Here is a 17,818-nt window from a genome sequence, read left to right as displayed (position 1 = left end):
TAGTTCACAAATTTCACTTTAAAATTTTTTTACTGAAAAATAATGCCTGCAAAGAAAACATAAGGATATTCACTAAGACATCATTTACACTAAAGAATAAACATGGACTAAATGTCAAACAAATTTCTAAAAGCTTTTAGAAATTTAATTCTGACAACAATGTAGAAGATAAAGCACTTATACATTAAAGCACTCTGCAGCCACTTCAAATGGTGATCCCTGAAGCTCTGAGGGTGGTTTCTAGATGGCTCTCAAGGCTGGGGCAGGGCCATGGTATTGGGGGGGGAGGGAACAACGTAGAGGGTTCAACAATAAGAGTCCCATTTTTATTTAGTTTAATACAATCACAATTTTGGGATATGTAGCAAAAAGTCTATCATTTCAAAGAAGCTTAAGAAGTGTGAACTAGGAATAAATCACTCAGCAACATGGTACAAACTGGAGGCCATTATCCTGAGTGAAATAACTCAGAAACAGAAAGTCAAATACTGCAAGTTCGCACTTGTAAGTGGAAGCTAAATAAAGAGGACACATGGACATCAAAAGATAGAACAGACAGACCCTGGAGACTACACAAGGGGGGAGGGTGAGAGCGGGGGAGGGATGAGAAGTTACCGAGTAGGTACAGTGGGTACGGGGTTCACTGGTTGAGTGGCAGCTGCACTAAAAGCCCAGCCTCCACCAGACATCACGTCCATGAAAGAAGTTTCCTAAGCTTACTTAAAAATGTTAAAAGTTTTTTGAAGAGGAGTAATTCATGATATAAAAAGACATTTTCAAGTTAAGATCAAATGAGAAATATGTAAAGTATGACTTTTTTATTTAAAAATATATGCATACCATCCATAATAATGTTTTTGAGTAATTACTTGTGTTCAACAATGTTCTATGTGTTTTACACATATTAACTCATTTAAGTCTCACATCAACTTAGTATCATTCTACTCGTTTTGCTCTGAGGAAACAGACTCTGATTAAATAATGGGCATAATGTTTAGCTAATACATGGCTAATAAGCTTGTACTTTTTTTTTTTTTTTTTTGAGTCGGGGTTTCACTCTGTTGCCCAGACTGCAGTAGTGCCAAAATCAAGGCTTACCACAGTCTCAACCTCCTGGGCCCAGGTGATCCTTCCACCTCAGTCTCCGGACTAGCCGGAACTACAGACATGTGTCACGGTAAATTTTTTTTATTTTTTGTAGAGATGAGTTTGGCTATGTTGCCTAGGCTGGTCTTGAACTTCTAGGCTCAAGCTATCCTCACACCTCAGCTTCCCACAGTGCTGGGATTATAGGAATGAGCCACTGTACCTGGCCAAGCTTGTACTTTTAACAACTGCATTTTACCACCTCTGGATAAACATACATTAAAAAAATAATGTTAACAGTTGGTTACCTTTGGGGAGTAAAATATAGAGGAAATTTTAAATTCTCTGTGTTTTCTACATTTTCTAAATTTTACAACATGATAGTGCACTGCTTTTGTAATCAGGAAAAAAAAATCAAGTTTTTAAGATGTCACTTAAATAATAACCATCTCCTTGGCAGCTTGTACCTGGTCTTTCATGTCACCTCCACTAAGTCTGTTCACTGGGACAGAAGGTAAAAGGAAGATGTCACTGTTTCAACACTTGGCGCTTAAGCCTTCCAATCTATTCACTGGCCATTTCGTGACTAGGTACCATCTGACAGGTATCAGGCAAAATAGTGAGGATATGATCACTAGGTTTCACTGATGGGAACACACAAAAAGAAAGTATATACAAGGTGACATGTGCACCAATAAAAATATGGGGAGAAGAAGAGTGAAGAAACGATCCGAGAGAGCTCTGCCTAGGTGGTGCTTATCAAGGTCTTGAAGAAAGAGGCCCATTCGCCACCCAGAAAACTCAAGGGCGTGTCGAACGAAGGGAGCACAGTCAACAGACACAGAGACATGAAACAGCACAATGTGTCTGGGGAGCACTGAAAAGCCTCAACGGGTTGGAACCCAGGCCGGAAGGAGGAGAGACGGGCGGCCAGTCTGGTCGTGCAGGTTGTGCGGGCAACTTCATGGCAACCTTGCACATCTGGCTACAACATCCAGCCACGTCAATGATGGGAATCACTGGAGATGTATACCAAGGGGGAAAAGACCGAGCTGGATTTTCAGAAATATAATTCTGACAAGTAAGCTGGCAATTCGTGGAGAAGGTGAAGCAGAGGAGTACAGATCGAAGGCAAGAAGACGGGTTTGGGAGAGCCTCATTTTGAATGCAGCTCGCAGACTTTCTCCATCTGAGGACTTTTCAAAACCAATGCTCCTCCCCCCCACATATGTACTTTTATAAGTCAACTAAGTGGCGTGGACTCCAGTTTCCTTATGTATAAAATGTAAAAAGTCAAACTAGTTGCCCCCTATGACCTTCCTGGCAGTATGCTTCTAAGGGCCTGTAAGAACAGGCTACCCCTTATTCCTTAATATTTGACTTTAAGCAGAATTACATGAAAACTGCTCCTTTATTGTGACACAATGGGTACTGAATGGCGTCTCTACAATGTGGCAACTTTCTCAGGAAATCTTTCCTCCTGGACAATGTCTTATTCACAGGTATGATAGCTGAGGTAATAAAGAAAAGTGAAAGAAGTGCTGGCTGGGGAAATTTTTCTATACTTTGGGGACTCAAGCAGAAAACTTCAAGCATTTAACTGTAAAGGGGCATACCGAAACATATTATTTGCATCTTAAATCAAAACAGCTATATAATTTAAAAAAAAAAAACCTGAGTACATACTATTTCATTAATCCCACTGAGTTTGCCTGAAGTAAGCTTTGGTCTGGAAGCAGGCCTCGGAGGTGGGACAATGGTGCCTACAGAAAGAGGAGTTGTGGGCCTAGCTGGTGAGGGGAAAACAGAATTTGAAGAAAATCATTAGTATGTGCAATCCTTGCATAAAGACATTCTATTCTGAAGAAACGGTTAGGATTCAAAGCTAATTTTTTAGGAGTTTTAAAAAAATGTAATTACAGATGCTTGTTGAAACATTGGGAACATGTTTTTTTTCAAGGTTACCAATAATATTTCTGAAAAACATCATTAACTCTGCAATAAAAAATGACACACATTATATAAATTTATTCCTGTTTCCAATATTTATACATATAAAAAATTAAATCGGACAAATTAGCTAATGAAAATAAACCAACTTAAGGCCAAAAGTTGTCAGTTTTTGCCAATACATCTACTTAACAGACAGTAATGCAAGAGCTGAAGAATAAAAACGTAAATTCTAAATAAATTACTTACCTTAATTATACTTGCTAATCTGACTTTTAAGTTGAAGCACATTTTAATATATCTTGGAGTAACATTTTTTGGAATAATTGAAAGTATTGAAAATATTCCATTAGTTTACTAAAAAAATTTCCCCAAATCACCATAATTAATTTTGGTAAGCATTCAAAATAATATCTTAGCTTTCCCTAAGTCCCATATAAATTTACTGTTTACTGTTTGTTTCATAACTTTACAAATCATAAATATTAGTATTCCTAATTAAAAATGACTCATCATGATAGAAATTACTGAATAAAATGCAAGTGTACATCATCAAAAATCACAAATGTATTAGCATAAGCAAAGCAAGAGTTAAAAAATGGAAAGAAATATGTTTACATCATCTTGAAAATCATGTTTAATCATCATGAAAGAGTTAATTAAAATTGTTTTCAAAACCTGTTGGTCTACTCTGAAATATGGGCTGTTAATTCAGAGACTGAAAAACACAATGGATGGGAAGAAACATACTTGACATCTTTTCCGAGTTCACAGATACGTAAAATTAAAAAATACACACGGAGCTAAGTGTATACATAGGAAAACACACTATAAAGCTGAAGGCCCTTAGTCATCAATGGAGGAACAGAGGCACGAAAGGAAGGGACACAGGAGGTGGCACCAAGAGACCCAAAGAAAAGAGTAGGTACACAGGATTGAAAGTAAACGCCTGGAGGTAGGGAATCATTCAGAAAGCGCATCATACGAAGGGATAAAAGCTGCAAGCACAGTTCAGGTTGCTTAAGAAAGAGAGGAAAGGCTGATGACTAAGTCAAGTTCAGAGTCTGAGCCTACTGTCTTCTCCAGTCGGCACCAGTTCTCCACGCTGCACTCGCACTCCAGGCTACACGTTGAGCGTAATGTGCACCACAGTCCCCCTGAAGCTCCTAACACTTCTGTGCCATGACGTATCTACTTTAAAGGCATGTTCTTTATCAATGAAGCTAGCACCTTTCTATGTTTTTGTTTCTGCTTTTTTTCTTGTAGAGACAGGATCTCGCCAAGTTGCCGGGGCTGGTTTCGAACCCGTGGGCTCAGGCAATCCACTCACCTCCAAAAGTGCCGGGATTACAGGTTGAGCCACCGAGCCCGGCCTACCCTCCTGTGTTCTTATTTCAAGCTTGTGAGAGGGCTTAACACAGCAGAGGATCTACACATCTACACCTGAAGCTTCATTATTATCTAGCGGCCTGTCCAAATGGCATTTAGACTAACTCAAACCAAGTTTGGTAGAAGTATTACGTTCAGCTCCTTTAAACAATCAGAATCTGCTTTTAGAGGAAAGCTAATAACATTATTTATTAACACCACTGTTTATAAATGACTCTATATTACATCTATATATGTCAACTAGGTACTGGCTCTAGAAGCCTCTAAGAAGATAAATATTTAAGTGTTGTGATTATGTTTTATTTTTTGCTGCTGCTGGTGGTGGTGGTGAAGCTCACTGCTACAAATTTCTATTAGAGGCAGTGTTTGCAGAAACATGAGTTGACCTATAAAGTATATGAGGGAGACAAAAAAAAACTGGAATTTTTTTCTCTTGAGGGCAGGCCCCTTGTAGTATAGACTTCTTCTGCTAGGTAAGTGTTCTAGGAACCCACTGGCATCAGTGTACCAGCGAGCATTGTGAGAGGCTGTACTGGGCTTCAGCGAAAAGTGTTTTTGGAGATTCTTTCAATGCGTTTGCTCAACTCAATACAGGTGATTTATGAGCACATCTGCCCACACCGTGCTGAGTGTTCAGCAGTTTTTGACCAAAAACAGCATGTCCCCCATGCCACCCTCCCTATTCGCCTGATCTCACCCTGAGTGGCTTTTTTTGTTTCCTCAAATTAAAGAAAAATCCTCAAAGGGAAACGTTTTGCTCATGTGGAAGAGGTGAAACAAAAAATGGCAGAAGCACTAAAAGGCATCATAACTGATGAGTTCAAAAACTGTTCTGAGAAGTGGAAAAGTGTCTTGAGAGGTGTATTGTGTCAAAGAGTACTCTAAAGGTAACTGAAGCTTAAACATGTAAGAATAAATGCACAATTTTTTACAAATAAATTTAGGGTCTCCCCCTAGTAAATAAAAATTTACCTGTATCTGCCCTAAGATGTTACCCAATGGGAATAGACAACGCATGTTTGCCATGCCATTTTCTATCTGAGCAAAGGCAAAGCCTAATCTAGAATCCAGAAGCAATAATGGTGATGTAGAAGAAATTATCCACAGCATTGTTAGCTTCTTCTGTCAGTAATTTTTCTTTTTTTTCTCTTTTTTTTTTTTTTTGAGTTGGAGTCTCACTCCATTGCCCAGACTGGAGTGCAGTGGCCGCTCCCGGCCAGCGCAGCCTCGACCCGCTGGGCTCCGGCAATCCTTCTGCCTCAGCCTTCCAAGTAGCTGGAACTACAGGCGCACGCTACCACACCTGGCTAATTTTTTAATTTGTTGTAGAGATGAGGTCTCGCCTGCCCAGGCTGCCAGTAATTTTTCAAGACATGTAATATTATGGCAAAGGTCACTCTGATCTTCAGAGATGCAGCTGTTGGGAGACATCTCATCCAAAGCATCAGGGAACCCAAAAGTATTTTCAGCTTTACAATGCAATCTCTGGAATGCCCTCTCAGCTGCACTGGTGTTATTAATTGTAACAAGTTCAACAGTACAGAAAAGTCGCTGACTTTGAGACCATGAAGCAAAAGAAAACTTAGCTGTGCGATATGGTGGTACTGTCACAGGGTAAAACAGAGGCAGGAGAAAAGTCTGGTGATGGGCTTTCTAGACCCAGAATCTGACATGGTTTCAAGTAATGATCAGTTATCACATACTCAGGCAAATTGGTTGGAGAGGAAGTGAAGTTTTTCTGCTTTTAAAAGTCAGCTGAATAAGAAGAAAACAACTGAAAACTGGAAGGAACTGGAAAATACTAGAACCAAAATATAAATCTATATAGCTAAATAGTTCTCGTTTCGGTTTAATGCTATTTTAGTTACTTGAAACTGGAAAACATAATAATACATGGAAGGTGAGCTCACACTTTATATTAATTGAGGAAAACAAGCATGCACACAAGAAACATCAGAGCAAATGAAAAGCTGAAGGCCCCAAATTACATAAAGTCAGACCTATTCCTGTTTTCCCAGAGGAGTAAAGGTAGCTAACGCCAATAGTCAATACAAGGTAGCAAAGTGATAGTGCTGTGTATGTGTGGTGCTCAACAAAGTTTCTACGTGGCTAGTGATAACACTACCACAGGAAGTACATCAAACCAAATCAGTGTTGGATTAGTATGAAAAATCAGCCTAACATTTTTCAAAAGATCATTTTAAGGAGTTTCTGCAGAGCACAAGAGCTCAATTAATCCATGAGCAGAGAAGAAAATGGTCTACACTGCCATTTACCAAAGAGAAGGTAGGTATCAAATACTTATGCTAGTTTTTAAAAATATATACATGAGCCGGGCTCGGTGGCTCAGCCTGTAATCCCGTGCCTTTGGGAGGCTGAGGTGAGTGGATTGCCTGAGCCCGCGGGTTCGAGACCCGCCTGGGCAGCGAGACCTCATTTCTACAATAAATCAAAAAATCAGCTGGGCGTGGTAGCACATGCCTGTAATTCCAGCTACTTGGAAGGCTGAGGTGGAAGGATCGCCAGAGCCCAGCAGGTCGAGGCTGCGGTGGCTGGGAGCGGCCATTGCACTCCAGTCTGGGTGACAGAGTGAGACTCCAACTCAAAAAAAAAAAAAAAAAATATATATATATATGTATACATGAATGTATACATATATTCACGTTTGACATAATCATCATGAATGCTTATTTATAGTTTATACGGCACAAGATGCAACTGAAACTACTTCCCAACCAAGCTCTAAACGACAATTTAAAACATAGAATAACACTAAGGTGCTTAACTATCAGTTATTAACAAACTGGTTGGAATTATTTTCTACAACTATTTTACAATGAGGTTACTGATTAATTAAGATTCTGAAAGAGGCAGAGAAGAGTACAAAATAATCTCACAACTTGTACCTTGCTAACATGCGACAATGGGTACCCAAGTAGAGGATCTTTAGATAGGGGAGAAGTGCATAGCAAAAAGTATTGGAATAAAATTTAAGATATGCTATAACCAGTGAGTACCAAGAAAAACATAAAAATTAAAATAAAAATGTAAGACAAAATGCTATTTCATAATTTCACTTAGGGTCAGTTTTGCAAAACAAGAGAATTACAATGATAAATTGAATAGTTTGATCAGTAATTATATTCTGTTTAAATGAAGACAATAATAAATACTATACCACAGAATAATTATCTCTTGAGCATCACAAACTTTTTTTGAAAAGTAAAGTAATTTATGACATTTTTCACACTGTATGAGAAAGTCTAAAAATGCGTACTGAAGTGAATTAAAAAACAAGTAAAAAGTTAGTAAATGTTTTATCATTTCCTAGTTGCTAAACATTAAATGGCCATTGAATTAAAATGAACTAGTTTTTACCTGAAATGATGAGGATATGGGTCAAACATTCTTTAGACAAGTAGCAAAAGGAAGAGAACATAAGTTTTTTTGAAAAGAAAGATTGTACTACAGAAAATAGCAAGAAACAATGAGCAGAATTATGAAGAAGTTTCTATATAACTAAAATCTCTATGAGACCAATTTGAACATTTTTATAAAATATTTTAATAAGCAACTCATAGAGATATTAACAAAATTTTTAATTACTGCTTAAAACTTTTCATCCTAATTACAAAACACCATTCTGACATCTTTACTAAATAAAAAGATGACTTTGTACTAAGTAAAAAGAAGACTTAGCAACAACTTCAGTTTTTCCTGTACAGTTATTTTCCTTATATATTTGTAAGGTTAGTTTTATAAAACTAAATAGCAACAAATGCCCACTGAGAAAAGCTATAACGCTACTTCAGAATATGTCCAACTATCTATTGACTATTTCTTGCTGTTTTACAATTATTAGGTACAGATTACCCTCTCTTCAAAACTCCAAATAGTGTTTAAGGTTAAGATTTCCTATAATTCATTTGCAGTTTGTTTTAAATATACTGTCTCTACAGAGTCTAATTTTAAGTACTAATATTTATTTTATTACCAATAGTAAGATATTTCAACATGCTTTTGTTGTTGTTAATCTGTCAGAGTGTGATAGAACAATGGTTTTAGAATTAGTAAAATCCAGGTTTAAATCTTGTCTCCATCATTTACTAGCTGTATGATCTCAGAGAGGTTACTTATCATGTCTGATTTTACTTTTTTCATCTATAAAACAGGGACAATAAAAAATAACTTCATGCATCTCGTAATGTGACAGAATTAAAGAGAATGTGCAAAGCCGTAATGTGACAGAATTAAAGAGAATGTGCAAAGCTCTTTGCAGAGTCATAGCATGAACTTGACAGATTTCATCTCTCTCCCCAGGATTCCAGCACCTCCTTAACCCCAAATACTATATGGCAATTCTGAAATCCCCAAAAAAGGTAGAAGATCAACTAAAACGGATTTCATTTTCTTGTTTTGAACAAGCAGTAATTATTATTAAACATGTATTTTTGATGCCTGCTTTTGATTGTTGACGGATTAAAAAAAAAATTGGTATTTTGGAGAAAACAGAAACTTTACATATTCTTGCCAAAACAACAACTAAAAAGCATTCGAAGTTTTTTCATATATTGTTTATATATTTCTTTCATATGCAGCTTTCAAAATGTCTTTCATATATTGGGTCAGGCACAGTGACTCATGTTTTTAATTCCAGCACTTTGGGAGGCCAAGGCAGGAGGATTGCTTGAGCCCAGGAGTTTGATCCCAGCCTAGGAAACACAGCAAGACCTTGTCTTTACAAAAAATAAAAAAATTAGCTGGGCATGGTGGTGTGTGACTGTAGTCCCAGCTACTCGGGAGGCTGAGACAGAAGGATTGCCTGAGCCTAGGAGGTTGGGGCTGCAGTGAGCCGTTATTGTGCCACTGCACTCCAGCCTGGGCAACAGAGTGAGATCCTGACCCAGTGAAAACAAAAAGAAGGCAGTTTGGCGATAAGTATCCATGGACATATCTTGGTACTCATAAATATTATACTGATAAATTATTACAAGAATATTATGAGTTGTGCACAAAATTTGTTATTTCTATGAAGGTTCATAACAATAGAAAATTAGGTGCAACTAGAATGTCTACTAAGAAAGGACTAGTAACAACAATGTATATTTTCCATTTGAATCGCCTATAAACAATAAAAATGATTATTTGGGTAACGATATAAAATAATGTATAGAAATAAAAATATCAATTTTTTAAATACTTGTTTTTTAATACATTTTTATTGCGTAAGCCATAGGGCATTTCTACACTAAAAGAACAAAACCAGTAAAAAGTCACTGTTATCTCGCAATATGAACAGAGGACATATTTTTAGAAATTTTGATAGTTAAGTATAATGCACAACTAGTGAATAAACGAGAAAAAAGCAACTACTGTATTCCTCAGTTAAAACAACTTCTGTGCTTATCTGTATTTACCTGACGAGGATGACGTTAATGAAGATGAAGAAGATGAATCAGGAGATGGTCCGAAGAGGGGGTCCCAGGCAAGTAAATCACTGGTCCCTTTCCTGGTGCAACATTTAAAAATCAGCTTCACAAAAGAGTATCTCAGTAGTATAAACTCTGGCTGCTTATTTTTATTTCCTAGAAAGAATTCTGACGGCTTGACATACATGACTGAAAAGTTGGATACTCTGGATATGTGAAGAAGTTTCATTAACAGATTTAATAAGCCAATATTTGTCATCCGCTATGAGCAGAACCTAAAACAGCATAATCTGAAGTTGGCAGGGGAAGGTGGGGAAGACTAACTCCCATTCATCCTATCTTGCCAGACCTTGGAAGCCATCAAAATCAGAATACTTTCAGCTTACAAATGGAAAGAAAAAAAAAACAGCAGCACGGATTACTCAATAAACTGCCCAAAGACACACAGGCACTTAATTTCAAAACAGTTGCTGGTCTGCTGATTCACACCTAGCACCCAGTCTTGAACAGAACATTTAGGTGACATGAAATTGGGTAGAAATTTTGTTCTTCTTAAGTACAGAAAAATGGTTTAAATATTTTAATGTATCAAATTGTCATTAGTTTTAAAAAAAATACTTCAGGAAATCTTACACAGAAAGCAGGACCACTATAATGAAAACGTCCTAATTATCTACAAGTACATATCTAGTATCACAGCAGCACTTACATGAAAGCACACTATACCTTGCATGATAAAGCCTAGCATTACAACTACATAAATGATTCCTAAAAACAAGTTTTAAAATACTAAAGAACTTATCTTTAAAAATGATAAATTCAATAAATACCACCACTGTACTCATTAGTGCCTCAAAAATATCAAATAATTTAATTAAGTCTACCTTCCATGTGCAAGAAATATTAACTCAAAGAAAGTTTTTTTTTAAAGTAGAGATGTGGTCTTGCTACGTTGCCCTGGCTGGTCTCAAATTCCTGAGCCTCCTGCGCCTCAGCCTCCCAAGGTGATGGCACTATAGGTGTGAACCACCGTGCCTGGCCAAGATATTTTTATTGATAAGATTCAACAGTGAAAAGAGACCCATGCAAAATTGGCTAACATTTTTAACTTCTTTTTGAAACACAGAATGACCCATAACACCTTACTAGAATGGAAACTGTAAGAACTAAAAAACAAAACTCTCTAGAAAAAGGAACAAAAGGAGGATACTTCAAATTTAAACGTGGTGTAGAAGAAGGGATCAATAGGTGGAGCACACAGGATTTTCAGGGCCATGAAAATACTGTGTGTGATCCTATAAAGGATGATGCATGTCTTCATACATTTGTCAAAATCAACAGAATGTACAACACTAAGAACGCACTCTAATGTAAACTGTAAACTTTGGGTGATGATAATGTGCCAACATAAGTTCACAGACTGTAGCAAACGTACCACTCTGGTGAGGGATTCTGACAGTGAGGGAGACTGGGCATGCAAAGGGGCGGAGATTATGGGACATCTCTGTTCAATTTTGCCATGAACCTAAAACTGCTCTAAAAACTAGCCTGTTTTTTAAAAAAAATTAAATATGGAACTTACTCATTGGGTGGAACAGATGGCTTTGATTTTGTTAACTCCTCATCTGATTTAAAAATTAAAATAAGAAAAATTCATTATCTGAGGAAATAAGATATTTTCATGAAAAGGGAAACTCTACACACATATTCCAATACTACTGATAATTAAAAATTTTGTAACTGGTAATATAAATGTAATAATCAATTATGAAAAAAGGCAAATAAGATATTGACAAGTGTTCCATCATATACACTAAAGTAACTGAATTTCTGCTGAATCTTAATTTCTTATAGCATTTTTAGTAAGAAATTATTTAAGTCAACTAAGCTATGGTATTCATTAAAATAAAATTGCTGTTTAGAAGAGAGAAAATATGAACTGCAATTTTAAAAATTAGAAGAAATGTTTAAATATACAACGTTTTCTCAAGAATTTTAATTGATGAATCATGAAAACATTTTTCACATTCTAAGACTATTATTAGTAATTATTGTATTAATCAAAAGTAGTTATTAAACTGAAGGGTGCCCTGTTTTTAAACACTAAACGTTTTATAGCAAGCAACCTAGAGTAACAGTTTCTTTATAAGATAGTCTTTTGCATTTGTAACATGATTCACTTCATAAGCAAGTGGTAAACAGGGGAACGGCATCAGTAATGCAAAGGTCACGCTGGTCAAGCAATTTTCCCTGTACCCTTTATGTTTTGCCATCACCAAGTAATAGCTGACGAACGCAAAACACCTCAATGTGCGTAACTGCCGCAAATAACTGAGGCGCGCCACAGGACGTGGTACCTGTTACACTGCCTTGTTTGGCTGTGCACTCTGCCTCCAAGTGCTTCCTGTGCTATTCTCTGACGCGTCTTCATTTTGTCCTAATCTCCATACTCATCCTCCCATCCCCTATCATCAAGCTACCATTAACATTTCTTTTTTTAAAGGCAAAATTCTTTTATTTGGCATTTATTACGAATTTACCAGATCTTTTAAGACTGTGTTAGAATTTTTATTAAGATTGACGTTACAGTTTTTGTTAAGTGTTCTATTAACAAAATTACACAGCTTTTGGGTGGACTGCCTCAATTATTTTTCCCACAACCCTTGTTATTTTTAATGCATGATTCTGCAAAAGGTGTTAACACCCTAGAATAGTTTTTAGAATAATTAAATTTCTACATTTAAAACAATGTAATAGAAATTGCAATTGTGATATGACTTAAAGATAGGTAAAGGTAAATATTATTTATCTTATCTCATCTTACAAATGCCTTCTGGCTCATGAAACAGAGTATGCTAGGGAAACAATTCAGCATTCTTAAATGAGTTAATTTTTGGTTTTGTCAATTTCGGAAAAACATTGTAGCCATGTATTAAAGTTTAAAGCATGCCTCTTAGCTCTAAAAGAAATAATACAAGTAAGTTGTGTTCTGTTTAAAATAAGTATCCTTCTAGTCAGTCATTAAGGTACACGACCAGAAAAGATTTATTTCTACAGTTACACAAAGTTACAAGATTAACAAATTGCCTTATAAATTTTAGTAGACATAAAATAACCAAGTCAAATGTCAAACTTACTAGATGAATTCCGGTTCATCTGAACCTAAAACAGAAATGCAAAGACTAGGTATTATTAAAGAAATAATTTAATTTGGGAATTAAATATGGCAAAGTATTAATACTGGCAAACTAATTTTAAGTTTTTTTAGTATGTCTGCTCAATTGTAAAGTGTATTTACATAAAAGATATATAGAAAAACACTTTCAATAGCTGTTTTACAGTTTAAAAAAAGTACTTTTAACACCCAATAAAATGTTTTTAAAAGTACTAAAAGAATATCTACAGCAAGATACTGTAACTTGTTAATCTAAAATTTTAATATGAGTATTTTGAAAATCAGTATTCAAACATTACAATGATTTAAAAAGTCAATGGGCAAAAATATAAAATATTGTACTTACTGGACTATGTCTCTAGTAGTACATGAAAGAAAAAAGAAAGTCAGTTTAGAATTCTAAACATTGTATTTTCCTGCTCTAAAAATTTGTCTACTTCCTTTTGAATCGTATTTAAAATATACATACCTTAAAACACACAGATTGTTAGGTGGAAAAAAGTTACGCAAACTGGGCAACACAATATACTTAAAGATAACATATTTTCAATCAGTATCAACTATTAAAATGTTTATTATTATTTTTCTGAGTAAAAAATTAATACATGTTTGGCCAGGCACGGTGGCTCATGCCTGTAATCCCAGCACTTTGGGAGGTGAAAGTGAGAGGACTGTCTGAGTCCAGGGTTTCAAGACCAGCCTTGGCAACTTGGCAAGACCTCATCTCTACAATTAATCAAAAAATTTGTTGGGTGTGGTGGTACACGCTTGTGGTTCCAGCGTGCCACTGCACTCCAGTCTGAGGAACAGAGTGAAGACTCCTACTCAAAAAAAAAAATATATATATATACACACATACACACACACACGTAAATATATGTGTGTGAATATATATTCATTTAAAAAAATAGAAAAGAGGGAAGAGTACAAAAGAGAATATTTAAAATCAATCATGATCTCACTACCCAGAGATAGATGCTTAATACTTTGGTATATTCCTTTGGGCTTTTATTCCACTTACATATATATTTTAAATTAAGTTACACTCTTACACAATACAAATTTTTAATGATTCACAACCTGACACTTCATATATGGCTACCATATTTTAAGCAACTCTCTTTAGAATTCAACATTAACTTTAATGTTAAAAAGTAATAGTACAATAAGATCTCACTGTAGAAATCTTTTTAGTAGAAAAAAATACTTCTGAAATTAAATTCTAAAGTGTACGACTAGGAGAAAAACACTTTTTCTCCAAACATATACATGTAGGCCACTTAAAATATATAACTGGATAATGATATGAAATGGTGAGAACTTTTATTCTCTATTATAAAATAGAATAGATTTAGTATTAATCATGATGATCATGTACAGATATACTTAATTGTTATTCTAAGACAGGCTTTCTTCCCATAGTGAAACATTTCTGAACTTACAATATGACATCACAAAAAGTTCTACTATGGTAATGTTTTAATCTCCCTCAAAAGTTATTAAGTATGGTATTTTAGAATTGAAGAATTAACCATTATCACTAAGACATCTTATCTTTGTCTTTCTTTGATGAAAAGTATGGGAAAACAAATGTTACAGCGACAGATAAATAATGCAAAGATATAATTTAATTTTAAAATGCATTTTTATGGAATTCTCTTTTATATAAGAGTTACAAAACATGAAAGAAAAACTTTAAAATTAGATGAGGAGAAGACTAACACTGCCAGTTCACAAAATTCTGCCTGAGACATTGTTTATTAAATATAACAAATGACAGAAATAGTGAATTTTCTACATTTTCATTTTCTTATAAAATACTTCTAAAAGCAGGCAAAACTAAGTCCAACTCACAAATTTATTTGCCTATATAAAAATAAGTAAAATACTCCCTCATCCCACATACTTAATTTAACAATTACTAAGTGATGTTGTACTTTTTATTAATTTCTTTCTCCTTTTTTTGAGTCAAAAGTCTCACTTTGTAGCCCAGGCTAGAGTGCGGTGGCACACTATGGCTACTGCAGCCTCAGCCTGCGGGGCTTAGGTGATCCTTCCACCTTAGTCTTTCAGGTAGCAGGAACTACAGGTGCATGCCACCATGCCTGGTTAATTTTTTTTTTAATTTATTGTAGAGACAAAGTTTCGCCAAGTTGCTCTGGCTGGGACTTTTAACTATTTCCAGAATTAATGAGATAAGAAAAAAAAGACTTCTATAAAAGAGCATAAACATGTTTTTACTTACAGATACTGCTGGGGAGAGTGTTATATTCCCTATAGATACTTTTAATTCATCCAAAGAAGCCATTGTACGATGTGAGTTATGTGGATGCATAGGCTTAATTTCTATCCGATACTTCTTTGGTTCTTCATCTTCGGAGTCAGAATCACTAGATGAGTAGAAATGATTCTCTTTGGTATGTGAATATCGGTCAAAGAATTAAGTTTTCAAATTACCTTAATGTATAACCAGTTTTTCCACACATTTATTTTTAAAAAGGAAGAAAACCTTTAAGAGTAAGAAAAATTTTAACAGAAATAAAATCACTAAATTTTATTAATTAAAAACATGTCAAATAAGGAGTCATATTTTGTAATTAACTAAAAATTTGAAGAGACTTTAATACATTATTTTGCTATTACTGTCTACTGAGATGCCAACACAATTGATAAGAATACCCAGATGATAAAAGGATATCATTCTGATTTGCTTCTGGTTTAATACTATAACCTTCTTCATCTACATCAGGAATGTTCTATGGGGAGGGAAAAAAAATGACTGTAATGACAATCCCAATTACAAAATTATTAAAGATTAGCAAAATAACCTTAACTATTACTGAAAAACTAAATCAACTATCAAATATCAACAGTTCAACAAAATTATTAACACTGAAAAAAATTACATCTTTTTAGTTAATTAGCTTCAAGACACACTCCATGCTTCAGACATCTGAAAGAGGAAAGACTGGCAAAATGAAACAGGAGAAAACCCTAATTTCAGGGCAAGGAATCGCCAAAGTGAAGACCAATTCAGATTGTTCAAAATCTAGATTCTGTTATTAATCATAAGTGTTTTTTAAAAGTACTATCAAGTGGCTTAAAATTATTATCAAGTTAAATATTCTTATTGCTGTAAGAAGCCCTATGGAATTATAAGATCTAGTGCCTTGTCAAGCAGCTTAAAGTCTGGGTGAGCTAATGAAACTATCTTAGGACAGAGCATCAATGTCTGCTAACATCCCCTAAACAGTGACAACCAGACATCTCATGTCTCAAGAGTGAGGCAGCCTTGACAAAACAAAACAAGAACCAAAAATCTTGAACCTGAATCAGATCAGGTCTATAGATCCAAATACCAATTTAAATAACATAAAAAAAGTAAAACATAATACAGTATGGGAATACAATTAGTAAAATTCTAACCAAAAAAAAATCCCTATAAAACAAACCACCTAATCTCTCCAAAGAGTAGATAGAAAGCCAAATAAATGCCAGGCTCAGTGGCTCATGCCTGTAATCCCACCACTTTGGGAGGCATAGGCAGGAGAATGGCTTGAAGCTAGAATGGAGGCTGTAGTGAGCTATGATCATGCCACTGTACTCCAGTCTGGGTAATATGGCAAGAACCTATGTCAAAAAAAATAAAATAAAATAAAAGCAAGCTAAACAGAGAGGAGGGAAGAGGAACCTATAGATATCCTTAAAAGACACATCAACAAATTCAAACAAAATGTAATTAAAACCTTAAGAAGTGATCATTACAAAATAATGAATGGTTATTTGAAAATATTAAGGAGGTATTGTAAATTAATTTTAGGTATAACAATATTATGATTATGTTTTAAAGGTACATATGAAGTGTATTCAGATGAAATAACATTATTTCTAGAATTTGAAAAGGTAAAATGCATGGACAGGATTGACTAGAAAAAGCTGTTGGGGTTGACTGATAAGAGACAGCCCCCACAAGAAACTATGACAGTATTATAAGTAGTTTCACATTTGTTTAAAACTCTTCATAATAAAAAGTGAAAATAATCTACATGGGAACATAAGAAACAGCAGAAGTTACTAAAGATTATGATGTAAACAGAAATTAGTTTTGAAGCATTTCAGCAGCTTCAAGAATGGGCTTTCTGTTCATACCATAAAACTCCACAGGTGGAAAGGGCACTGCAAACAAGGGGAAAGAGCATCAAGAACAGAAAGAGGACAGACCCAAAGGCAGGAGAGTCAATAAATATCATAGATATGGCAAAAATAAGAGGAGATCAAACGGGAACAAGGTCCTCCAAGAGAAGAAGAAAACACAAGACAAAGAAGCCCCTGTTCCTCAGGGATTAGGAAAAAAATAAAAGGAAGAGAACAGGTGTTTGGGTAGAAATTTCAGTAGATTTGTGAACAAACATTTTCATTCAAATTTTCAAAGTGAAGAAATAAAAGTGCAAAATTGTGTATGTCTGGAGCTGGTATGTGGTAGAGTGAAAGGGCTGACAGCTTAAATAAATGAAAAATTTGGAACATGAACCAAAAAACAGAAATAAGAACAACCAAGAAAATTAAAACTACACCAACATACCAAATTGAAAATATACTTTGTGAAGCTGTTGAAATACATGTTCATACTTTACTGGTATACATACAAAATGAGGCCAGGCGCAGTGATTCACACCTGTAATCCCAACACTTTAGGATGCCAAGGCAGGAGGACAGCTTGAGCCCAGGAGTTCAAGACCAGCCTGGGCAACATAGCAAGACCTCATCTCTACAAAAAATAAAAATAAAA

At 35.2% G+C, this 17,818-nt stretch overlaps 1 protein-coding gene across 2 annotated transcripts in view; it reads right to left on the bottom strand.

Annotated features, from left to right (window-relative positions):
- The window catches only part of FCHO2 (FCH domain only 2), a 102,736-nt gene that overhangs the window by 24,760 nt on the left and 60,158 nt on the right, over window positions 1–17,818 (bottom strand). For both annotated transcript variants that reach the window (XM_008056438.2, XM_021711551.1), the window contains 7 exons: window positions 15,728–15,785; window positions 15,275–15,450; window positions 13,376–13,387; window positions 12,992–13,016; window positions 11,437–11,479; window positions 9,843–9,934; window positions 2,773–2,876 (listed from right to left, as the gene is read on the bottom strand). In XM_008056438.2, the coding sequence (XP_008054629.1) occupies window positions 2,773–2,876; window positions 9,843–9,934; window positions 11,437–11,479; window positions 12,992–13,016; window positions 13,376–13,387; window positions 15,275–15,450; window positions 15,728–15,785 (510 nt within the window). The remainder of the gene's footprint in view (window positions 1–2,772; window positions 2,877–9,842; window positions 9,935–11,436; window positions 11,480–12,991; window positions 13,017–13,375; window positions 13,388–15,274; window positions 15,451–15,727; window positions 15,786–17,818) is intronic.

The sequence above is a fragment of the Carlito syrichta genome, unplaced genomic scaffold (assembly GCF_000164805.1).
Source record: "Carlito syrichta isolate Samal-C Ts95f unplaced genomic scaffold, Tarsius_syrichta-2.0.1 Scaffold302357, whole genome shotgun sequence".
Taxonomy (NCBI): Eukaryota; Metazoa; Chordata; class Mammalia; order Primates; family Tarsiidae; genus Carlito; species Carlito syrichta.
The sequence above is the reverse complement of the archived record's forward strand: the minus strand, read 5'-3'. Positions and strand labels throughout refer to the sequence as shown.